Source organism: Neofelis nebulosa, chromosome 9 (assembly GCF_028018385.1).
Source record: "Neofelis nebulosa isolate mNeoNeb1 chromosome 9, mNeoNeb1.pri, whole genome shotgun sequence".
NCBI lineage: Eukaryota > Metazoa > Chordata > Mammalia > Carnivora > Felidae > Neofelis > Neofelis nebulosa.
The window spans coordinates 116,648,135-116,673,189 of NC_080790.1; the positions used below are offsets into that span (position 1 = coordinate 116,648,135).

Here is a 25,055-nt window from a genome sequence, read left to right on the forward strand (position 1 = left end):
CTTAACCGACTGCGCCACCCAGGCGCCCCAGCAATTAGTGTATCTTAAGAGACATTAAAAAATCATACATGTTGACATAGTAATTTCACTTCTGGGGATCTGTCCTAAGGAAATAATCAAATATATAGAATAAACTTTACCTTAGATGTTATTTATAGTCATGAGAAATTGGGAAAAGCATAAATGATCACTTGACTACAACCATTATAAACTATGATAAAGTCACTCAGGGGAGTGACTATGAGTTAATAAACTCATAGTTAATAGACTACGAGTTAATAAACTATGAGTTATTTAAAACAATCACAAAAAATGGGGCTTATTGAAAATTATGCAACAATAAGGACAAATATATATGTTACAATGTTAATTGAAAAAATCAGGTTACAGAATTGGATGAATGATTTAACTATGTAACCCAAATATAATGCAAAGGGAAAAAATGGAAGGAACTATACCAAAATGGTGACAGTAGTTCCATTCTAGAGAGGAGTAGGAGTTTAGGTGATTTCTTATGGTAATTTCAAAAAGTAAACAGTACACTAAGTAGTACAAATACCCAAAATATTGGCTAAGAATTTTGAAATAGTAAAGCAAAACTTTAATTTCAGTTTTAAGCAAAGGAGTGATATGGTGTTATTATTCCAGTAACTGTGTGGAGGATGAATTTGAAAAGTGATAGTAAGAATAGAGAGACAGGGTTACATTCTAAAAGTTTTAGGAGGCCAAATCAGGCCTTGGTTCACTGTGTCAATGAGGGGATGGATGATTCAGTGTGGAGGGAGTATATATGCCAGTAGAGAACACTGGTTCAGGGAGTTGATGATTTGTCCAAGGTTATGTGGCTAGTAACCTGGATTTAAATCCTGGTCTGTCTGTCTGTTCCACAGCACATGCTCCTGCTCCCACAGCTGAGACCTCTGTTACAGTTTTGGGGGAAATACCAGCTATTATTGGACTGTAGAAACTTGTTTAGTGTAGTGTTTTGTTTTTGATGGGAAAGGGGACCAGAAAGGGTTAGTTAATTATTTCTAAGATGATGACTGGGGGGAAAAGACCATAAAGTTGATTCTGTCATGATCAGTTGAATTGACTAGAGGTTCATTAGGTATTGGGTATGTTACGCTTGTTTTCTTGGGGGCTTCCCCCCCTCCACCAACTTGTTGTGGTTCATTAGTTGGCTTTTATTTGATGCTTGTGGCATCAGTGCCTCTTGAGCTTTGGTATGCACATGTGTACCATATTACATGCAGATGAATATTTTGGTCGTTATGCCAAGTTTAATGATGCTGTAGCTGGAGGGTGGAAGAGGTCAGATTGGCAGCCTCCAACAAGGGACAAATGTCTAAGCAGCTCCCTGAAAGGAAGGGTTTGCCTGAGCCATTTGATGCCTTATCCCCACACCTGTCTCATATAGCTTTGTCCAATAAAAGTTGGTTTCAAACTTCAGTCTATACTTTGGAGTCTGATACCCAGCCCTTTAGAAGAACCCAGTTCATGTTGCTTACTGTGTGACCGTGGGCAACTGACTTTGCCTGTCTGAACTGGAGTTTATTCACCTGTAAAGTGAGTATGACTTAATAACCCCTTAGAGTATCTCTGTGTGTGGATTTGATAGCCTTAACTCATGAAGCGGCTTCTAAGCCACATTAAAGGTGTTGGACTGTATTCTTGGTGGTAGGAAGCCGCTGGAAGATTTTTAAACAGGAGGTGGCAGGGACCCAGTTGCTTTCTCTCAATCAAGGTAGATGCTTAGTAATGTTTGTGGAGTTAATTTGTTATCAGAGGGACAAAAGCAGAGTGACTTTGACTGACATCCTTCTTAGTGGTCCCTTTTGGGGCAAACATGGCACTGTGAGATCATCATGCTTAGAGTAAGCCCTCAGATACATTTAGATCAGCACCTTGGAGAGAGGTCAGCTTTCTTCCCTTTTCTGAATGTGGGAAATTAGAAAAATATATATATGCCAATGCATATGCTGTCTGTAGGGTCAAGCTTTTGAGGGACTGTGAGGGTGGCATTCAGTATTTTTAAGGAGAAGGATTGTTGTAATGAGCAAAATATTGATTGCACATGAAAGGATTTTAATCAGCTGCCCTTACACCTGAAGGGGGCACAGTGCGTGGCTGCAGTGCCAAGTTGTGCACCATCCACCTCCTGCTTCCAGCTGACTGGCTTCCTGCCCAGATATCTCTGTCTAGGAAGATCTGCAACAGAAGTCCATCCAGGCAATATTCCTGTCCATATTTATAAAGCACATCTCCTGTAAAAGAGTACACTCCCATATGTTATCTCCTTTGACCTTCATAGCAGCTTGCATTGCCAGTGGGCAGAACAGGGATTTTTATCCCATTTTACAGATGAGAAACCTTGAACCTCTGAAGTGAAATGCCTTCCCAAGTTCACACAGCTAGTAGAGGTGAGATTCAGGACCAGGACTCCACAGGCAAACAGAAATCCAAAGTTAGCAATCCCCTATTGCTATTTGAGGGCAAGGCCTGCTTGGAAGGGGTTAGGCCTCTCTTTCTGTTTTCCTCAGAATCACCTACTTCTACTTTTTTTATATTTTTAAAAAAATGTTTGCTTATTTTTGAGAGGGAGAAAGAGAGTGCACGTGAATGGGGGAAAGGGAGAGAGAGAGGGAGACAGAGGATCTGAAGCAGGCTCCATGCTGACAGCTGAGAGCCCCATGCGGGGCTCAAACTCCCGAACTGAGAGATCATGACCTGAGTTGAAGACAGATGCCTAACCAGCTGAGCCACCCAGGTGCCCCTCCCTTACTTCTAAGATAGTCTGGAAAATGGGGACTCATGCACTAACATTGCACAGCCTTCTGCAGCCTTATTCAGTATAGAATAGCCATAGAATGTGGAGGTTATATTGGAGATACAGAACAGTGAGCAAGTAGAGGTTTCTTGCGGTATCGGCCCCTGGGGCCCTATTGCCCAGAAGAGGAGCCCGACCCGCCTTCTGGGTCTTTGAGGTACAAAGAGGCTTTTTGTAACTTTTACTTAGGGAAGGACCTCTTCCTGACCCCCTTCTCCAGTTGTGTTTTCTTGGAAGGGGGGAGCTGCTTTACTCTAGATACTCATTTATTCATTCAACACTTAAGTGCCTACTCCTTGATTCCTTGTATGTTCAAGACACATTTCCAAATACTAGAATTTTGTGACATGCTTGAAGAGACTGTTGCATCCACAGTGATGGTATTCCTTCCTTTATCGCAGTTTAGTTCTGGGAGTATTCCTTCTTTCATCACAGTTCAATTCTGGGTGACATTATCACAGCAGAATTCACCACCTTCCCTTTGATACTTACAAGGAAAAGTTCTTACAGGTTCCATAGTAACAATAGTGGCAGCAGTAGCTAATATTTGCATACTTTGTAATGTACCAGATACTGTTGTAAACACATAAATTTTATCCTCCAGCAGCCCCACAGATATTGCTGTCCCCATTTTACAGGTGAGCCAACTGAAGCATAAAGAACCTAAGACACTACCCAAAGGTCGTGTCACACAGCTAGTGCAGTGGCTGAGTGAAGGCATTTTGGCTTCAGAAATTGCTCTTTTTTTTTTTTTTATTCTTAAATTTTAATTTATTTTTTTAATGTTTATTTTTGAGAGAGAGAGAGCGAGCATGAATCGGGGAGGGGCAGAGAGAGGGAGACACAGAATCCAAAGCAGGCTCCAGGCTCTGAGCTGTCAGCACAGAGCCTGACGTGGACCTCAAACTCGTGAACCATGAGATCATGACCTGAGCTGAAGTCAGATGCTCAACCAACTGAGCCACCCAGGCGCCCCTAATTTTTTCTTTTAAATTTTTTTTTTTTGTAACGTTTATTTATTTTTGAGACAGAGAGAGACAGAGCATGAACAGGGGAGGGGCAGAAAGAGAGGGAGACACAGAATCTGAAACAGGCTCCAGGCTCTGAGCTGTCAACACAGAGCCCAACGCGGGGCTCGAACTCATGGACCGTGAGATCATGACCTGAGCCGAAGTCGGACGCTTAACCGACCGAGCCACCCAGGCGCCCCCCTAATTTTTTCTTTTAAATGTTTATTTATATTTGAGAGAGAGAGCAGGGGAGGGGCAGAGAAAGAGAGACGGAGACAGAATCTGAAGCAGGCTCCAGGTTCTGAGCTGTCAGCACAGAGCCCAGTGTGGGGCTCAAACTCACAAACTGAGATCATGACCTGAGCCAAAGTTGGATGCTCAATCGACTGAGCCACCCAGGCGCCCCGAGAAGTTGCTCTCTTGACCGGATTACATGGCCTCTTAATGTGGGAATAAACATGCAGGCTTTGGCTCCTGCTTGAGGACAGGCTCCTCCTGACAGCAGCAGGTTATACTCATTTCTACACCACCTCATATGACCCACTCTATTTTTGGTTGTGCTGAAAGATAGGCTAACCACATATGCTCAGTTAGAACAAACTTTTGTACAGTGATGATAAATTGGCCATGCACCTGGAAGATTCAAGGTACACTATTGTGTCTTGGTTGCTCATCTGCTTTAGCCAGTCATACTCTTCGGTATATTGTGGCATTCGGGAATGAATCTGTCAATCTTACTTTTAAGAAACTCCTAGGAGAGGGAAGACTACTGTGTAAGCAGCCATGATACAAGACTATGGAAGTTACACATGCCCCCTTTTCCTGCCTAGTTTCTTAATGTAGTCTAGTGTCGAGGGAGAGAAGGTCCAGAAGTACCAGCCTCTTCAGGAATATACCATCCTCTCATATCCCCAGGCCTCAGGAAGGCTGTTTAAGTCCCAGACAGCCTAGATCATCTTCCCTTGAAGGATATAATATGAGCTAGAGTAGATGACCAAGATAAATTACCTGAAGTATTTGGTAGCAAGTTCTTAAACTTACCCTTGGCCTGCTTACCCTGTTCTCTTTCTTGATGGAAGCAAAAAGGTTAGGATAGTTTTTGTAAATTGGTCTAATAGTGAAGTCTAAAAGAATTGGGCTAAAGGACTTGAAAGAAATAAAATAAACTCTTCTTTCTTTGCTCTGGTTTCCATGGAGGTTGACAAAGACGGGTGAGAGTTGCTTCCAGGGTAGCGTGCTGAGTGGATGCCGGTCCACAACTCTTGCGGGGTTGTGAAAAGTCTAGAAATGAAGAGTAAGTGCCCAGAAACTAGTAATTTGACTTTTTTATTGCATTTGACAAATGTATTTGTCTGCAATGGATTGGAAGTTTAAAAAGAAAAAGAAAAAAAGTAGTTCTTCATCACAGTTTTGAGAAGTACCGTTTTGTCTGTAAAATGAGATTGATAATACTTACCTGTTGCATGCTCCTGAGACTGAGACAGCCAGGAGCCCCAAAAGCTGGCACTGTAACCATTATGGCATGTTCTGGATGAGGAGCCTGACATAGAGGAGAGGGCTCCCTGTCACTCTACTTTTTCTACCTCACAGGAGGTTTGGAGACGTGCTTCCTCATTCCACCACTGACCCTAACTTATTTTTGTGACCTTGGGCAAGTCACTTCTTTAGACCTTAAGTATCTCATCTACTTTCAGTAGCAGGGACTATGTTTTATTCATCTGGTTCCTCAGCATTTAGCTGGACAGGACTTGGCATGTAATGAGTATTGAGTACTGAGGCAGTGATGACACTAGATGATCTGTAAGGATCCTCTCAGTCTGAACATCTTAGGTACCTTATCGTCTCTCCTTTCTGAGCATCCTATTCCCTACCTTCTCCACCTGGTAGCATACCTCTATTTCTTCATGTCTGTTTGTCTAGGCAGTCTTGATCCTAGTACTTTGAGACAGCCCACGTGGTGTCCATGTTTTGACTCATTTGTGAAGTGTGTCTAGGATAAACCCACCAGGGATAACACAAAGGATAGTAAGAGCTGGCTCACAAAGTCAGAAACATGCTCTTACTCCATTCTTACCCAGTGGGGCCTGGGCCTAGGGTAACCCTGCTGGCAGCCCTGCCAGACCTGAATAATGGCCACAGCCTGGAACAGGGTTTTCCATGAGCTCCATCGGGGTCTCCAGTAATTGGAACATGGCACCTTCCGACTTTTAATGGATGGCAGACGAGAGGAGCATTTGTCACTGCCTGACTTCCCTGCGGGAAAGAGGCTCATAAGTCACAGCTGACAGACCCTTTGATGACTTTTAAACTTCATTTACAGAAAAGAATAGCTCTAATCAACCAACAGCAAGCAGTGACTAATCTTGCCACATTATCACTGTGAGGAGCCAGCCCCTTAAGGTGTAGAAAGGGGAGGGGGAACATGCCCCAGCTTACAGCAGGTGCTTATTGGTTCTTGGACTTGAGAGTATGCCCTCAGCAAGACCCCATGCATTTATGCCCAGAGGGCCAGAGAGTGTTAGAAGCTGACCTCCTGGCTGGTACAGGGCACACCTAGCATGAAGCCATTTTGGGCCAAGGTTAAGAGCACCACAGCTCTAGTCTCAGACTGATGGATTGCAGCTCTGCCATTTCCTGGCTAGTGTAAGACTAAGTTCCAACCCTTAGTCTCCTTATCTGTGAAATGAGTACAATGTGTATACCATCACCTACCCTGAAGCAGAAGACTGAGTGCAGTAGTAAGTGCTCAGGAAGTGTTGGTAATGATTATCATGGTTAGCCCTAAAGGGGCCCTTTATGGTCACATGCTCCAAAACCCAACATCATGTGGCACATCAGCAGCAAAGCCAGAATCAGTCTTCTAGGGGAACAGGGGAAGTCAGTGGGAGCAGTCTAGTGGATTAGGAAGAGCACAGACTTCAGAACCAGATTAAGATTAGGGTCTTTTTATCCTAATCATGCCACTTAAGTGTAACTGTGGACAAATTATTTAAGTTCTCTGAACCTTAGTTTCTTCATCTGAAGAGTGGAGATGATATTTAATCTCACTGGGTTGTGGTCAGGATTATGAGAGATTATGCCTGTAAAATTTTCAGCACAATGCCTGGTATAAAGCTGCTGCATATTAAATTGTGTGTTTCCTTTTTGTTCTTCCCCAAGACAAGAATTTGTATGCAGCTATCAAGGGAGGAAGAGGCAGCACTGAAGAAATTCTATTTCAAACATTTATTTCCAGCCCTGCCTTGCATATACTTGAAGGGGGAGCAAAGAGGAAAAAGCGGCATGTTTTGTACATTGTTATTGCAGTTTTTCCTGCCAAGCAGAGCCTCTCCCCATGTCACCACCCAGTTGAAATTAGCCTTAAACATACTCTCTTGTCGTGGAGACTTCTATGATGCTCCTTCCCATTCTCTGATATCCCAGACTGCTTTGTTTGGGCAGCTTCTGGGGCAGTGAACTCCAGCCCAGGGCACATGTGCTTGATGGTCATGGTGCATGTACCCTGATGGACTGGGAGTTCTTGAGATCAGGTACCAGACCAATTCCTGGATGAATGAGTTGGCCTTATTCACTTATGAATGAGTCGTGACTATTTAGATAGCTATAATTATGACTGAATGCATAGGTAAGTGTTTGGAGGACTTCTTTGGCAAAAATGAAGAGGTTGACAATTATTTTTAGATTCCTAACTGTAACTTAGTATTGGGGATTATAGGGCCAGGGTCCTACCTACCCACTCCTTGCTGCCTTTCTTCCCTATAGCTATAAGGACTGCTTGTCACAGATGCTAAGCCTCAGCCTAAGGCCACAATCATGGGTAGAGTTAGGGTACAAGATACCCAGACAACACTGTGGGGAAAGGTGACTGAGGCCCCAGCCCTGCTTCTGTCTGCTTTGGGGTCTCCCCTCAGGGCCTGTTTGATGCTGTTACCAATGTTGTAGTTTAGGAATAGAGACCTAATGGTATAGCTGAGGAGTGAGTCACTGGCTCAGCAAGGCCTAAACCCCAAACCCCTCCCAGCTAGCGTTCTTTTCTCTCCCAGCCCCTTATAGTAGTGATTTGATAAGCATGGGTGGAAGCAGCTTTATGAAATTTCTAGGTTTGGTTCCAGACACTGGGATAAGGGAGAGAGTATGCGTAGGCCCTCTACCCCTGACTCACTCACTCAGGCAGAGTATGGAGCACTGGGAGATGACAGATGGAAAGAACATAGGGCTGGAATGTGGATGATCTAGACTGCTGGGCTATAGATTCATCTGTTTTCATGGGGCCTAGAGCATTTGAGTTTCTTATGTAAATACCTACTGGTCTTAACCATTATATCAGGCACTTTGTACATGTTATCTCTGATCCTAACAATCCTGGAGGTTGGTATAATTCCCAGTTTGCATTTGAGGAATCTGAGGTTTATCGAGTTTAAGGGACATGTCCAAGTTTACATCTCATAAATTGTAGGGCTGGAATTGGAACTCATTCCTGTCTGACTCCAGGGCCTGTGCCATTTCTGCTCTTTCAGGTGCATTCTTTCCTTTGTTATTAGGAAACAGTTAAGAAACAGGTTCCTGGAGAGAGGGCTTTGTTGAAAAGCTAGTAGAAGATAGTGCTCTTGAGCATTCTTCCCCAGCATCTCCATAGTGCCTGCACAGAGGGGAATGCTTAAGAAATGTTTGTTGAATGGGTGAAGGGGATGGGAGTTGGGTAATAATAGCTGTATCCTCTATCCTTTTATATAGTATGGTACAGATGCAACAGAGCACTTTCATACTGATTAGCCTATTTGATTTTATATCAGATTTTAAAGGTAATCAGGACAAAGATTATTTGTTTTCGGAATAAGGATGATAAGGCTCAAAGAAATTATATGACTTGTTGCAGGTCATATGACTAAGAACAACAAAGCCCAGGGCCAGGCCTCCTGAACAAGGAGAGTACTCCTTATACTCTCACCCATTCTAGGAGCCCTCAGTATTCACATCCTGGGAGCTGGAGTTTCTCATGGGAGGAGTGGGAATTGTCAGGAACTAAAGAGCATTCCTTGGGAAGTTAGTCCTCTCTGACCAGTAATTACCATTTTGGGCAATGCTAATGAGCTGGGGCCTGGTGAGTTGAATGAGATTAATAGATGTTCTGTCATCCTTGGCCGCCTGTTAACCAGGAGCCTCTGGACCAAGGAGGCCCTGGGCACTGATCAGTCTAATTGCTTGGCTTTCTCCAGAAATAACCTCACCATCACTGATAGCTATTTTCCTTCAAAATCATTCTCATATCCCTAATGTTATCTAAGGGCAGAGGTCTGGCCACAGGCTGGCGTGACCCTCATCTGCACTTTGGAGAATGAGAGCAGAAGTGTCAAGCAGGGCTGGCCTAGACAGAGGCTGTAAATGGCACTGGGAGGCATCAGGACCAAGACCAGCAGCTCCTCTTTTGAAATTAGTGCTTGAAGAAGAGATCCAGTGCCAGGTAGGATTTACAGAACTGAGGCAGTGGGCATTCTGATGGCTAAGTGCCTCAGAGGTTAGGCTGAAGACTAAATTTGATCCTGATAGCCAGGATTATGAGGGCTGACATGGCAGAGTCAGAGCCTTGGGACAGTTGCTGAAACAGTGGTGTGTAGCAGCCTGGATTCCAGTCCCCTAGCTGTTCCCTTTACTAGCTGGATGACCTTAAGTAAGTCACTTTTGCTGAGCCTCAGCTTTTCATTTATAAAATGGAACTAACAACATCAGGATCAAGGACATAAACTGGTTTTGTTCATTAAAGTCCTTTAAAGTCCTTACCTTGGCAATCAGTATCCAAGACATCTCTTTGAATAGGCTTTTGGAGTCAAACAGACCTGGGTTCCAGTTCCAACTTTGCTCTATTAACCAATAACCTGGCCTGAGTCTTCATTCCCCTATTTAAAACACCTCACAGAGCTGTTGTGAGGATTAAATAAAGTGGCACATATAGAGTCAGAAGCTCTTTTTACCTTGATGGTTCTCTGGGGGTCTCATTTACCCAGAGTTCAGGGGTCGTCATACGTTTTAGGGTATTTCTACCTTTACAAAGCCCTGTCACTTGACCACATGTTCAAGCTTGGGCTCTTGGCTTCTAAAACATAGCTTCCATCTGAAATGTTTCAACTGGGAAAAACAATTTGTTTTTGCTAAATTTCCTCTGTTCTTACTAGCTTGGAGAAGTGAGCCCATCCCTTTGAGCTGTAAATTGCATTTCAAAGCCTGTGTCTCTGGTGGGTTTTAATTAGCTTAAGGGCCTGGCTTTTATGCAGCAGTTGTTTCACCAGCAGGTAAAGGTCAAGACACTTGGGAGCCAGTCACCAGTTTTCCTCTAATAGCATATCTGCCCCCTCCCAGCCCCTCACTGTCCTGAGGGGCAGTCTTTCGCCAGCCCAAAGGAAAGATGGAATTTAAGAACTTGGAGGACTAATGGGGTTCTCAGCCCTGCCACTCATGGGCTGGGGCATTGTGGCCAAGTCCATTCCCCTCTGTTCCTCAGGGTGAGAGTATATAAACCCCATGTTCACTGAAGCCCCTGCTAATCTGACATTGCAGAAGTTTCTGTGAAGAAGTCTGGTCCCTACTTCCTCTTCCCACCACCACCAAGAATCATCTTTCTACCCAACTCTCCTTGGCTCGTCCTTCTACCCAACTTTCCTTGGCTCATTGCTAAACATGGGGCCTCTGGGGGGGGGGGGGGTGGGCTGCAGACACCTTGTTCTCAATTACACAGCTAATCTGTGAGGCAGAGCTTGGCTTGGGGAAATAGCTTATCAAACCAAGCAGCTTCTGCTGAATAAGATGTCAATATTTACTAAGGCTCATACTCTAAGCTAGGGGGAAGCCTGGAAGAACCAAGAAAGAATTGTGGGGGGAGTATTAAATTGGGGATGGTTGTTCTGCAGCGGGTAGGAGAGTGTTTGGGTCAGAGGCTCTAGTGTTTTAATGAGATATCTGGGGGACCCTCCTCCCCCCCGCCAGCCCTGGCCATACATACTTAGGGCTACAGCTAGCCCTTCTCAGCACCTCCTGGGACATTATTCTTATTGCTTCCTCCGTAATTCTTATTGGGCACTTACTGTGCCCAAGCCTTCGTCAGGCCTGCCTCTACCATTTGCAGGACAGGACAAGAGTACAGGTGGAGACTTACATGCCATATTCTAAATATTTGTTTGGAGGTTATAAGTGAAGCTAACAAATTGTGAGGTTCGTGACAACCTGGAAGACTATGTCTGAATTTAGAATTCTTGACTCTTTGGGATTCTGTACCTGAACCTAGCAGTTCTGGAAGAACTAGTCTGGGCACCTTTTCATTTCCTAAGCGCAACTTGATCCCTCACTTTGAGGAGCCTCATAAACGTGTTTAGACACTGAAGCTTTTCCATATTCCTGTAGATAGCTATTCCTTTGGGCTTAGAGAGTATGCACAGTAGCAGCACAGCCTTCCCTTGGAAGAGTGTACAGGCCTTGAAAGCAGATTGAGGGCTGATTAGATGGGGTGGGGGAGTGGTTGGAGTATAGGGGTTGGTGCCTGGAGCATGCTTCAGATGGACATTTCTTCATGGCCCTGCAGATTCCTCACCCAGCTTGGCCACACGCATACGTGTCCCCCTTTGTGTGACATGGATTTTATGCTTTTATACATGCATACATGTCCCCCTTTTATACTAACTTTTGTGTGACATGGCTTTTGTCAGCCTTTTCTTGGCATTATTCAGAATGTGCTCCAGTCTGACCTTCATCTCCATCTAGAATGGGCCTTACCAGTGTTGGGCAGTGTTGTCAGAACAGAGGAGTTCAACTAGTCAGAGTGTAATTAATAGATCCTATAAAGAGTTTCACTGTTTGTAAAGTCCTTTTATGTACATTGTCCCAAACCCCAAGTGATGAGAGAAAAGGTTGAGTACTGCCAAACCTGAAGAACTTCTCACCAGCCAAGGAGTGAATGCTGATCCTGCTGTAGAACTACACATAGTAGCTCAGCAAATGCTTCCTGGTCAGTGGTTGGTATTAGAGGCTCCTGCCAGAGGTAGGAGGGAGCCCAGCACCTGTCATGCCCCTGCCAGGTCAGTGGCAGAGGTAGTAGACATCAACAGGTCTGAACCATCGCCCCCCTTCTCTTTCCATCTTGGTCTACAACCCACGTCAGTGGTTGGTTCCCTTCAGCCACAGCAGGTGGCTTCTCCCTGAGCCCAAACTTCATTTCTCTGAGCTGAACCAACCAGGAGAGTTATCTGATGCCTGTGGAAGAGCCCCACAAACTTCTTATATATATCCACGGATGGATGAAGAATTAACTTTTGAATGGCTTGTCATCCAGCTAGGCGAGGGATTATCACAGAGGACTGGGGGGGTGGGTGGGCAAGGGAACCCACATACATGGAGCATTTTCTGCTGCACATGGACGTTATGTTAAGTGTTTTCATGGATAATATCTTTTATGTTCCTCACTGCTTAATAAATGATGACTGGACGTAAAAGTAAACTGAGCACCAAAGAATCCTTTCCAGGCCCTTTCCAAAGCTGGCACCACCTCCTTCATCAGTAGCAGTGCCCTCTCAGCCCCTGTCCTTTACCTAGGATGGTACACACTTGACTTCAGTATATCCATCAGGCTACTGCAAGCCTGCCCTAGAATTTCCTCAGAACTACTTATTCTCAGGTCCAGCCTATGGTTTCCTTGCAGTGAGTGCCATCTGCTGGTCAGAACATGCCAGCTTCCAGACTGGGAGGATTGAAGAGAAAAGGGTCTCTTACCATAGTGGAACAAAAGATACTGCTTTCTCTGCCTATACTTAGCTCTGCTCTAATTCCCTGAAAAGAAGCTCCCTCTGCCCCCAAAATATTAGGTTTGTAAGCAGGTGTTTACAGTTAGCCTAGGTTGATGAGAGGTTTTTTGTTTTTGTTTTTTTATATACTGCTTAGGGTCTTCAGCACCTTCTGTGATAGCTCTACAATGAGGTATTGAGATAGGAAGGTTCCAAAGGGATTTGTACAAACCCATGCCAGTGAGCAGGGAAGTCTGGGCCAGTAAGTAGAAATGCCAGTACTTACTGTTAGACTTTTCCTACTGACATCAAGCCTCCTTTTCCTTTTCCTCTGGAGCCTGTGCTCTGTTATAGCATGTCCAGGGTTGGGGATAGGAGAGATTTGTATGGCCCCTTGGGGTAAAAGACATTGCCAGGGTGTAGAGAGTGAAGTGTAGGTACAATATTATCTCTAAGCAAACAACAAAATTTGAATGAGTTAGTATAAAAATAGATAATATGCTGACTTAACTATAATATTTAAATTGGCTTTAGCTCTGGGAAGGAGAGTGATAGAGATGAAAAAGGGCTGTGGGGACCAACTGGCCTGTTTCTGACAAGTCAAAGAACTTATTAGAGTCTATTTCTGGTAAAATATGAGTAACAGTAATAATATTTAATGGAGTCTTGTGATTACTCAATCTTGCCTGCCACCCTTAGCCTGCCATGAGTGCTCAGTGAGGCTTATTTCACTCACCTTTTTAAAAATGGTTGGTACCAGGGGCGCCTGGGTGGCGCAGTCGGTTAAGCGGCCGACTTCAGCCAGGTCACGATCTCGCGGTCCGTGAGTTCGAGCCCCGCGTCAGGCTCTGGGCTGATGGCTCAGAGCCTGGAGCCTGTTTCGGATTCTGTGTCTCCCTCTCTCTCTGCCCCTCCCCCGTTCATGCTCTGTCTCTCTCTGTCCCAAAAATAAATAAGAAACGTTGAAAAAAAAAAAAAAATTTAAAAATGGTTGGTACCAATAAAGACAGCCACAACTAGGTGTCTGCATCAAACAGCAATTTTCATAATGTGGTGTTGTTCTAGAGCAGGTATTACCCGCAGTTACCATATGACTTCCTCACCATGGTTATACATTGAAGGAACAGAAGAAAAACTATGGAAGGTCTTCAAATTTAGATCATGCATGGTGTAACATTTGAGATAAGCATTAAAGAATGAGTTTAAAAGAATTAGAGTCCAGCAGACCAGGGTTCAAATCCCAGCCCTGCTGCTCACTAGCATTGTGACCTCTGACTGTGCATTTTCTCCCTTTTGAAATGTCTTGGTTCTGCATATCATGTCAGTACCAAATGAGAGAACATATACAAAACACCTGGCCATGAGGTCAGCATCCCAGTGAGATGTTTAAAGGGGAGGCTGAATGCTGTATGGTTGTGTGTATGTAGCAGGGCACAGAGCAATCCAGTTTAGCTAGGATTTGGGCCATGGGTAGCCCTTGAGCCCAACTGGGAGACCCAGTCTCACAGTGGCTCTCTCTCTCTCTCTCTCTTTAGGTGGCCACCATGTCCTTGAAGATCCAGACAAGCAATGTAACCAACAAGAATGACCCCAAGTCTATCAATTCTCGAGTCTTCATTGGAAACCTCAACACAGCTGTGGTGAAGAAGTCAGATGTAGAGACCATCTTCTCCAAGTATGGCCGTGTAGCCGGCTGTTCTGTGCACAAAGGTTATGCCTTTGTCCAGTATGCCAACGAGCGTCATGCCCGGGCAGCTGTGCTGGGAGAGAATGGGCGGGTGCTGGCCGGGCAGACCCTGGGTAAGCGTCTCTCTTTGGCCCTGCTCCTGGTGTTCTCCTGAGCAGGTGCTGGCCTTCACTTTCCAGCTCCCCTCTTAGACCTTTCTTTTTCCCTTACTCTGCTACTTGCTACCCTACCCCTATCTGAAATGTTATAACTAAATAGTTGTAAATTATATTTAAGTTATAAATTAAGTATTTATAAAATATGCAGAGTTGAGTTTTAGAAGCTTCTCAAAAATGGTTCTGTCTTGTCTTATCTTTGCTTTCATAGTGACTCTTAATGACAAGCTTTATGATTCTGGTTAAAATGCAGATTCCTAAGGGAAACGGAACAGAGTGGACTAGCATAGCCTGTAACATTACGCTACAGATGTCTTAGGTTAGAACTCTTTTTTTTTTTTTTTTAAGTTTATTTATTTATTTTGAGAGAGCAAGTGAGCTCTCTAGAGGGGTAGAGAGAGATGGAGAGAGAGAATCCCAAGTAGGCTCCATGCTGTCAGTGCAGAGTCCGACACGGGGCTTGAACTCACGAACCATGAGCTCATGACCTGAGTCAAAATCAAGAGTCAGATGCTTAACCCGACTGAGCCACCCAGGTGTCCCCAGGTTGGAACTCTTTATGAGAGCCGGGAGGAAGGGCTAGGAGCACAAGGTGAAGTAGGTGCCTTTGGCCTTGGTGCTATGTATATATGATGTGGCCATGTGGTAGTCTACCGTGGAGTGTGTACAGTGCACCTACTTCTGTGTATATGTATGTTCAAAAAGGGATATTGATAGATGTATTCCTGAACGTGTGATATGTGGATGTAACTAAACATGTGGAGAATATGTGAACACATCTTTAGAATGTATATATGTAAAGTGTATGTGTCAGAATATACTAAGTGTGTGTAAGAAGATATGCATATTTATTTGTCAGATATTGAGATCCTGTCATAGGCTAAGCATCATTCTAGGTAGAAAGATGTTTGGTAGGATATTTGCTTGAATGTGGCTCATTTGTAGATAGGCAGTTATGTATATGACATCGGAGCCAAGTCTCAGTGTACTTGAGAGTCTATATGTTATTTTTGTGTGTGACTTGATTACCTGGATATGTGAACACGTATGTGAAGATATGCATCTGAAGTACTTATTTACATCAGTGTGCTTGAGAATGCTTATATGTGTGATGTCCACAGCATGTGTGTGTGAGTGATATGTGTGTGAGCGTGCGTGCATCTGAATGTATACGAATTTGTAAATAGGCATATCTCTGTGATGTGTGGGTAGGAGTCAAATGTGTGAAGACCTCTGTTGGTTGTATTAGTTAGGAGAGTCCATTGTCCCTCACACATAGAAATTGCTGCTACTGTGCAGGAAGGTGTAAGTGTTTGGGTTCCCTGGTACCCTGCCAGCATCTGACTGTGCCTCCTTTCTCCACACAGATATCAACATGGCTGGAGAGCCCAAGCCCAACAGACCCAAGGGACTAAAGAGAGCAGCATCCGCCATATACAGGTGGGGCGCTCTGTCTCTTCTATCTCTCTCCATCCGGGTGGGATTGGTCCCTCTTTCCACAGAGGGAGTGAACATTGGTTGGTGACAGTGTGCCGAGCCTAGAATTTGGGGAGGTGTTTGGAGATGAGGGCCTGCGGAGAGTGGGCTGAGTGGCTGTCCCTAAGCCCCGGCCCTCTCCCCTTTGTTTCCCCAGTGGCTACAGCTTTGACTATGATTACTACCGGGACGACTTCTACGACAGGTGAGCAGGGAAGGGGCGTGCCCAGGCATGAAAAAGCCAAGCTGGAAGGGTCCTGAGAGATTACTGGTGTAGCCCACTCAGTCCTCCATGTGGAAACTGGAGCCTAGAGGTGTGGACGGGCATCTGCCCAAGGCTGTTCCACAAGTTGGTGGCAGAGTTGGAACTAGGGTCTAGTTCTGCAGGTGCCCAGGTCAGAAGTTCCCCACCCCACACTGTCTCCCATTCTGACTGCCCTTCCTCCTCCTAATCCTGGGTTGGGACTCAGTGGGGCTAGACAGCAAGGGACATATAACCGTAGCAAATTGGATTATAGAAAAGGTTACTAGAGTAGGTGCAGGGAGTTTGAGCCCTCATGTTCCTGCTGTTTAGTCTCCTTACCTATTTGAGGTGCTCAGCCAGGTGGAAGGAGCCTCAAAAGCTCAATGAATACCTCTTGGCCTTTCATTTATAGCCAGGAGGCCAGCAGTCCTTTGGAGGTCTGAATTAGTTCCTGGCAGGCTATGTGGTCCATCCCTTCACCCTCAAGCCTTCCCATACCCCAGCCTTGAGCTGTGGGCTCCATTCTATGGCACTAGCCATATTCCCAAATGGAAATCATGATGGGGGCTGTTCCAAAATTCTCCCTTCCTTCATCCTTCCCATCCTGCCTGCCTCAGTCTGTCCAGGAAGAACAGAACCTCTCTGAGCCTTGGTTTTCTCACCTCTGAATGGTTTCAGGAGACAGTGTGGTGTAGTGGAATGTGCCCTAGCCTGAGAGTCAGTCAGAAGACTGGGTGCTAATCTCAGCTCTGCCACTGAATGGATTGTGTGACTTTGGGCAAATCCCCTCCCAGTCTGTAAAATGGGCTTACACTAAGTAATCCCTCAGGGCTCTTCCAGCTCTGGGAGTCTGTGGTTAGTGATTCTGACCAAGGCCAGAGCCGCCCCCTCCCCTTAGGGGCAGAAATGCAGGGTCTGGGACTGGATCCATTCCCAGAGACTCTCCATCTCCAGCCATCCCCACCCCAGGGCAGGGGCTCCCTGAACAAAGGAATGCCAAGCCATGGGGCTTTGCATTGTCTAGTGATGGCATGTTTCCTGGCTGTCACCAAAGTGATTCCATAGTGTACCCCCAGGGCTGTGTTTCCCTGAAGAAAGGTAATAGTAGCAGATGTGGTGGGAGATACCCCTACTCAGCCTATTGAACTTCTGACTGATGAGCAGGAAGAGAAACTCTCTCGGAGAGGGCTGGGTGATGACACTGGGGACAGCATAGTCTGGGAGCCCAGGGATCTGATTGGTTGTCCAACCTTGATATTCTAATGGATCTCCTCCCCTCCATCTCTGAAGTGGAGTAAGAGGGATGGTGTGATTAAGAGGGCCCAGAATGAGGACAGGTGTTTGGGACTCCAGCCTCATGCCTCTGAGGTCATAGTCTCCTGGTTTGAGAGTCTCAGTACCCTGGCCTTCACCTATCACACCTTTTAACATGTGTGCTTTTAACCAAGTTTTCTCATGCCCTGCTCTCACAATAGCCTTGGGGTGGGGTAGGGTGGGGGCCTGGCACAGAATTTGAGGTAGTCATCCTTATTAAGCAGATTTCGGGAAAACTGAAGCTCAGGCAGGCTTAGGGACTCCCTATTCCTACATCTTTTTGTTCCCAGCTGGAATTTTGCCTTGCTTTAGGGACATTTGCAAACTCTGACCAGAGGTTGGGGTGGCAGTTGACTGAGCAGAAGCAGAAGCCGGCAGGCCTGGGTGTTAGGGGGACCTGGGGAAGGCTCTTTTCTGGGGCTGGTCTCTGTTTGCTCCTTCCTTGAACCAGGGTTGAAACCATTACCACCTGCCACCTCACCTGCCCTCATCTGACCTGACTGGTAGGAAAGGTGGATGAAATGAGAGTCCCGGCAGCTTTTAAGGTGCCAGAAGCCCATCCTCTTCACTCCCAGGGCTTGTTGGGAGCAGGCGGAGGTGTGTAGTACAGGCTGCCCAGCCCTTCACCAGCACGTGCTTGTCTAGAGTCGCAGTGCCTTCTGGTGGCCACAGGCCATGCTGCAGCCTCTGGCCCATTTGCCCCTACAGGCTCTTCGACTATCGGGGCCGCCTGTCACCTGTGCCAGTGCCCAGGGCAGTCCCTGTGAAGCGACCCCGGGTCACAGTCCCCTTGGTCCGGCGTGTCAAAACCACCATACCTGTCAAGCTCTTTGCCCGCTCCACAGCCATTACCACCAGCTCAGCCAAGATCAAGTGTGAGTGACTGTATCTTCTTCCTAGATCTTTTTTGTTTTTCCTCATTAGCAAAATAATAGAATCATATATTTTTACATTGGAAAATAGATGAAGGAACAAATCTCCCACAGTTCTGCAGCTCTAGCACAACCAAGTGAGTATTCTTACTGCATTTGTAAGAGGAAAAGCCTGACCTATGAGGAGGAGGGGCTTGGGTTGGGCACAGAAATGTCCAGTGCTGTGACATGGAGCCCAGTGAGGAGAAGGTGTCCTCTTTCCTATAATAAGGACAAGTTTGCACAGGCCCACTGCTGGTGTGCACATTCATTCTGGTGTACACATGTTGTAGCCAGGCACCCAGGAAATCTGATGGTAAAACACCCACATCCATCCATACGCCTTGAAATCTGGGCACCACCCTATTTAACATAAGGAAGAACACATGATTGCTCAGGTGCATGCCACATCTGCATTCTCCTCCATCTCCAGTCCCTTTCATTGTTGAGAGGTCATGGGAAGAGATCCAGGTGCAGAAGGGTGGACTGGTTACTATAGGCATGGTCTCAAAAGTCTCAGGGAGAAGCCACGGGCAGTTCCAGCCTTTTTGCTGGCAAAAGAACCATGGATGAAGACAGTTCCTGCCACTGGCCTGCCTTCCTGGTTGACAGAATGGGACTAGGGAGGATCTTAGGTTAGTGTCAAGCTCCCAGCCCCTGGGTGACAACGTATACTCCCTGTGCTCCCAGTAAAGAGCAGTGAACTGCAGACCATCAAGACAGAGCTGACGCAGATCAAGTCCAACATCGATGCTCTGCTGGGCCGCTTGGAGCAGATTGCCGAGGAGCAGAAGGCCAACCCAGGTCAGCTTCCATGGGTCCTTGCCCAGCTCGGGGACCAGGGGCACAGGGCAGAGTGCGGGGAGGTCAGCGCACAGGGCAGAGAAGGGCTGTGGCCTCCAACGCCACATGGATCCACCATGCCGAGGCCTAGCTGCTGCTAAGATCCTGCCTTGGGCAGCTGCCCCAGGCTGAGTTCTCTTCCCCTCTTCCCACCCCTTTCCCCTCAAGATGGCAAGAAGAAGGGTGACAGCGGAAGTGGCAGTGCCAGTGGCAGTGGTGGGGGCAGTAGTGGTGGCAGCAGCCGGCCACCAGCCCCCCAAGAGGACACGGCTTCTGAGGCAGGCACGCCCCAGGGAGAAGCACAGGCTCGAGACGACGGCGATGAGGAGGGGCTGCTGACACACAGCGAGGAAGAGCTGGTGAGGGCACAGCTGGGGAGGGGTGCATAGGAGGGGAGCAGGGGAAGGGGGAACCCTCTGAGCTGCTGAGTGTCCCTGTTGAGCTCCCTCCTTCCTCTTCCTGGGAAGGGGGATACCTATTTCAGTTGCCAGTCAGAAGTCCCACTGAGGACCAGGGTAGACCTCTCTTGAGTCAGGGTCCATTCTAGACTTGGTTTCCATACAGGTTGGACAAGGGAAGAGTCAGGGGCTTCAGGGAGCACAGTCTGCAGAGTTTCAGGGGGCAGGACTAGGATTGCCTGGGGAAGCCTCAGGGAGGTTGGGTATCCACTTTACCTGAGGATTTTCTAAAAGCTATTCCTGCCTAAGCATAAAACAGATTGTCTCATGAGAGGCATGGAGGGAGTTCTTTGTTATTGGAACCCTTCAGAGTGAGGCCGGGAAGTCATTGGCAAGGAGCTTATGTCAAGTAGGAAGGTAGACCAGACTCTGTGAGTATGTATGATAACTGTTGTGTGCCTACTACTTGTTTACCTAATAGACACTCACTGAGCACCAGGCCCTGTAGTTTCTAACTTTATTTAACCTTAACAACAGCGTCGCACTGTGCAAAGTTACTACTCTTCCCACGTTTTACCCAGTGAGGAAACTGAGGCTCTGAGGAGTAGAGTAACTTGCTCAGGGCCTTATAATTAATAGGGGATGAGCCAGAATTAGAGCCCTGACTTCTTCACCAGGTCTGGAACTTTCTCCTTTTCATCAGTGCTGGATTCTGGCATGAGGACAGATGGGCTCATGGCCACTGTAGTTAAGAGATCCTTCTCCTTATGTCCCTAGCTTGTCTCTCCTTTTTTGGACCCATTTACTCTCTTAGGCATAGTAGTCTCCATAAAGGCCCTAACAAAGGCTTAGCTGTCCCAAGGATAGGGAGCTCACCCGTCCACCAGGCTTTCAACCTGCTACAGTCTAAGAAGGTCTTTCTACGTAGAAATGTGCTCCCCTGCCACACCTAGAACGCCCTTGACTGGTCCTGTCTCTCTTCTGGGGGACGGGCTCAGACCATCCTGTCAGGATCCCAAGCCAGCTGTGTTGAAACTGGTCCCATAACCATCCTTCTTTCGGAGTTTGGTCTCCAGAAGTGCAGTGGGCCCCAGGACATGGCTCAGAGTTGGTAGTGAGTGATGTATGGTCTCTTGTTGCCTCCTCCCTATCAGGAGCACAGCCAGGACACAGACGCGGAGGATGGGGCCTTGCAGTAAGCAGGTATGGGGCTCCTGGTGGACAGGGGGTGAAGAGAAGTGGCAGGCATGCCATGAAGCAGACCTGGCAGGGTCTTGCTATGCCCAGCAAGGACGGCCCCTCCATCCTGTCAGCCATTTGACCATGCTCCTTTGTAGCAGGAACTTGCTAGGCTGTGGGAGCAGGAGCCATGGATGGGCCAGGCAGGCCAGCCCTGCACGGGTTCCCTCAGTGCACTCTGAGGCATGTTGTCCAGCTCCACCCTTCAGAAGTTCAGAGTCTGGTGGAGGAAGACACAAACCATGTCCACCCAGTGTGAGCAGGATGATGGGCTGTAGAGGCAGGGTGTCCATAGGGGTGTGGTGGAAGAGTTGATACTTAGCTGAGCCTATTCAGGACTGAGGGAGAGGTATCTGAGGGAACAGCTTTAGTAAAATACAGGGTTCTGATGGTCCTTGGTATGTGGGAGATGGTCAGGAGTCTCCTGTGGCCATAGTCCTCCTAGCTCTGCATGGTAAGGCAGAGGGAGCAGTTCATCATCAAAGTGATGTTTGTGCCAGGCTTAGGGGCTAGGACTTAACCCTGCAAGGTTGTGATTGTCTCAGTGTAACACATGGGAACTGAGGCACTGAAAGGGGCAGGGAGGTAGCATATATCTCACTAGATCCCAAGGTGGTAATCGGTGGAGCCTAGGTTTGAATCCAGTGGTGTATGGCGTCCCAGCCTACTCTCTGGCCAGTGCTCGCCCCCCTGCTCTGCCCCATTTCTTTGGGGGTCGTGTTCAGGTTAAGACAGGCTTGGGTGGAGGAAATCCTTGACCTCAGAGGTGTCTTTACACCTGACACGTTCATTTTGTGAGGTGCTCCACCAGCAAGAGCTTCCCAGACAGTTTAGGAAATTGTATGTATGGAATCCATCCTCTTGGAGCTTCATGGTTGGTTTTACCAAGGTAGCTAAGTTTTACCTTGTGAAGCCAGTTCTCAGATGAGGTGCAGGGCTCAGGTGAGGAAATGGAGGCTCAAGGATGGGGAGAGACTCACCCAAGATTGTATGGCCAGAAAATTAGGAGGCGAGAGCCAGAGCACAGGCACATCTCTGTCCGCAAACAGTAAACACCGTTCTGCCCTTTTGTCTTCCCAGCCCTAGTAATCATGGGTCCCAGGGGGCTCTTCCTGCCAGCCTCAGTCTCTCCTTTGTCTCTCTCTCTCTCAGCCTGACAGGAGCAACGGCCAGCGGCAGGAGAAGGGCGTGCACTGTATCAGGCCTCATGTTGGGCACCCACCCCTGGATACCACCCCCAGCGGGTCCCAGGAGAGCTGGCAGCAGGCACCTCCTCCCCCACACGTCCCAGCCACTGCCACATCCTCTGCAGGTGCAGTTATCGGCCTCCCCTCCCCACGCACCCTCCCTGTTGGCACCACGCAGGCCAGAGGACAGAGGTTTCCCTACACTCTACCTCCCCTCCCAGGACACTCCCAGGCTTGGGGCTTTTCTATAGGTTTGGAGAGGGGAGGGTCACGGGAGGGTACCCTGACAATAAAGAGATTGGATCCCAACTTGCTCTGAGATGGGACGGTTTGTATTTATTTTCTTAAGGTATCCTAGTCCTCCTGCCCAGCCAGAGTCTGGTCTAGTCTGCTTCATGCCAAGAGTCTAGTCTGGTTTGCTTTACCCTGTTCTTTTTCCTCTTTCACTTCTCCCGGTTAGGGAGCATTGTCTCGGGTGCATACTGCTGGGCTGTCTAGGCCTTAGTTTCCACAGCTAAAATGGGAATCGAAATGGCTAGTAGGGTTCTTGGGGGAGGGTCAGATGTCCCAGTGCCGAAGAGAATACTTTGGTGGCTGAAGTGCCAAGCAGTTATGAGCTACTTGGTTAGGCAGTGGTAGGTTCAGGTCTTAGCTTCTCATTTAGTCTGGTCTTTCCCAGCTTTAAGATGATTCTGGAAACTGCCTCGTCCTCTCTTCTCTGTCCTAGTTTAGGATGCTATGTTTTTTCACTTGGGCTCTGTCCTCTCACCAGCTTCCCAGTCTCTGGCTTCTCCCTGCCCCATTTCCCACTAGCCACTGTGGTGCTTTTTCTGAGTCATGTCCCTTCCCTGTAAAACCCTTATCTGACAGCTCACTGTCGGGACAAAACTCCCAACTCCTGTACATGATCCTGTATACTTTGGCCTCTCCTGTCTTTTGTCACCTGCCCCACACAAAACAAGTCCTTCCCTCTCATAGGCAGCAAGTCGTAGAGCCTCACTCCCATTAACCTCAAGCAGTAGGAAGTTGGCATCAGGATACCTGTGGCTTCCCTGTACCTATTCTGGGCTTCCTGTCTAGATGTTTGCTTTGTTGTCTGCAAACTGACAATGTTCCTTCAAATTTCCACTTCTGTCCTAATTTTACTCCACAAGTTGACGAATTTCCCTGCGTTCAAATTCCTAGGAGAGGATCACCTGCCACAGCGGATCTTTTTGATTCACTTATAGGTTATATAAGTACCCTCCCCAGTCCTGTGAACCTGGTGACAAAGGTGTGGTCAGTTAGTCTGGTCTCTCTGGTGTGGGGCTTTGGTGGGCAGACACCCAGAAGCGTGCTTTGCTCCTGGTCTGGCACGTACTCTTGCTCCTTTCTCCCTCTGAGAGATACCCACTCATTATTAAGCTGCTGTTCCAGTGTCAGGCACCTCTGAGAAGTCTTTCTTCTCAGCTTACTGCTCTTCAAAAATTGTTCATTCTCTCTTCTAGACAAACTTTCCCAACACCGAGAATTCGGTCCCATCATCAGAAAGGGGTTTGGGCTCTCCAGTCGTCTTTACATGTTCCTCAGAGTGTCAGGCCTGCTGGAATTCTTATTGAAAATCCCATTTCAGACCAACTGTTCTACAGCAGTCTCCATCAAACTTTCCCCAGACTTTGGCCCCAGGTTTTGGTGGAGGCTAGAGGCTGGGCTCGAGACAGTGCTCAAGCTAGGCCACCCTGGGTGTGGAATCACCCAGGGAAGTTTTTGTTGTCTCGTGTCTCCCTCCCTGGGCAGCCCCTCCTGCCTGTCATTGGCCGGCTAGCAGTCTGAAGCCTGAGTGTGGCTCTGCATTCCCAAGCTGTGCAGGGGGCTGATTAACCCGCCCTTGAGGCAGCCCAAGTTCTGGACCCACAGCTGAGCCAAATGCCCCCATCCTCGCTTAGCCATTGCCTCATAATGTGATGTGGAGCAAAGTTTCTGCCTTTTTGGAGCTTTAGCTCCACAAGTGGGTTCACAGTCCCCATAGGTGTGCCTGTCAGGGACCCTGGGCAGCAGGGGGAGAGAGGGTAGAGGCTGAGGCCTTAGTGGACTTAACACTGAGGGCTGGCACCGTGTTCGTGAGTCTCCAGAGCCTAGTGCTCTGTGCCCATTGCACTGTAATAACATTTTCGGATTCTATGCGGCCATACTCAATAGTGACTGAGGCACTCACTTTTCAGGTTTGGGGTCAGGTAGAATAGGAGGGGCTGTGAGCTTCTGTAGTATGCTAGGCAGAAGAGCAGGGAAAATCCCTTCCAGGGCAGGAAATGTCTGCCCTACGCAGAGGCCCTGCCTAATCACCCTAGCACCAGGACGTCCTGGACAGATGGAGATCCCCATCCTGGCATTCCACAAAAGGCCCTAAACTACTTAGCCCCTGGGAAGATTTGAGTGGGAAATTCACATCCACAAAACCCTGCTGCATACATCTGCCCAGTCCTCTCATTCCGTTGCTCATCGGTTTTCATTTATCTGTTCAACCTCTGAAAACCAAAAGGAGATGATGAAGAAATAGGATACCAGATTCTACCCAAAGGGCTATGATTCCATAGATATTTTGAAGATCTGAAGCCTCATTTGTGATCCTGGCAGCTGTTGAAGGAATTATCACAACCAGTGGTTTTACTGGCTTTCCTCCCTGTACTGCTGCCAATAAAGTTTGTGATGTAGGGCGAGTCTTATTCCTTGCTAGGTCTCCCGTTTCCTCATCTGTGCAAGGAGTTGGCCTAGATCAGGGATAGTAAATGGGCCTCTTATCATCAGTTAACTTGTATAACAAGCCCAAAATGTAGTGCCTTTAATAAACATTTATTACCTTCTGATTCAGTGGCTTGGAAATTTGGGCTGCACTCAGCTGGGCAGTTCTCCTTATCTCATCTAGGCTATGATATGGCTGAAGTGAGCTGGCAGATTGGCTGGGGGGCCGTGGGTCCCAGATAATCTCACCCACTTGTTAAGGAGTTGCCTGGGTAGCAGGG

At 47.3% G+C, this 25,055-nt stretch overlaps 1 protein-coding gene across 4 annotated transcripts in view; it reads left to right on the forward strand.

Moving 5' to 3' along the window:
• RALY (RALY heterogeneous nuclear ribonucleoprotein) overlaps nucleotides 1-22,375 on the forward strand; it is an 84,850-nt gene extending 62,475 nt beyond the window's left edge. For 3 of the 4 annotated variants that reach the window (XM_058685342.1, XM_058685341.1, XM_058685343.1), the window contains 7 exons: nucleotides 14,138-14,402; nucleotides 15,812-15,884; nucleotides 18,187-18,353; nucleotides 19,080-19,193; nucleotides 19,401-19,591; nucleotides 20,785-20,833; nucleotides 22,022-22,375. In XM_058685342.1, coding sequence (XP_058541325.1) covers nucleotides 14,147-14,402; nucleotides 15,812-15,884; nucleotides 18,187-18,353; nucleotides 19,080-19,193; nucleotides 19,401-19,591; nucleotides 20,785-20,829 — 846 coding nt within the window. In that variant the 5' untranslated portion in view covers nucleotides 14,138-14,146 and the 3' untranslated portion in view covers nucleotides 20,830-20,833; nucleotides 22,022-22,375. Of the gene's footprint in view, nucleotides 1-14,137; nucleotides 14,403-15,811; nucleotides 15,885-16,077; nucleotides 16,126-18,186; nucleotides 18,354-19,079; nucleotides 19,194-19,400; nucleotides 19,592-20,784; nucleotides 20,834-22,021 lie in introns of those variants that run through there. The other variant, XM_058685344.1, reaches the window with a different exon arrangement.
• The last annotated feature ends 2,680 nt before the right edge of the window (nucleotides 22,376-25,055 follow it).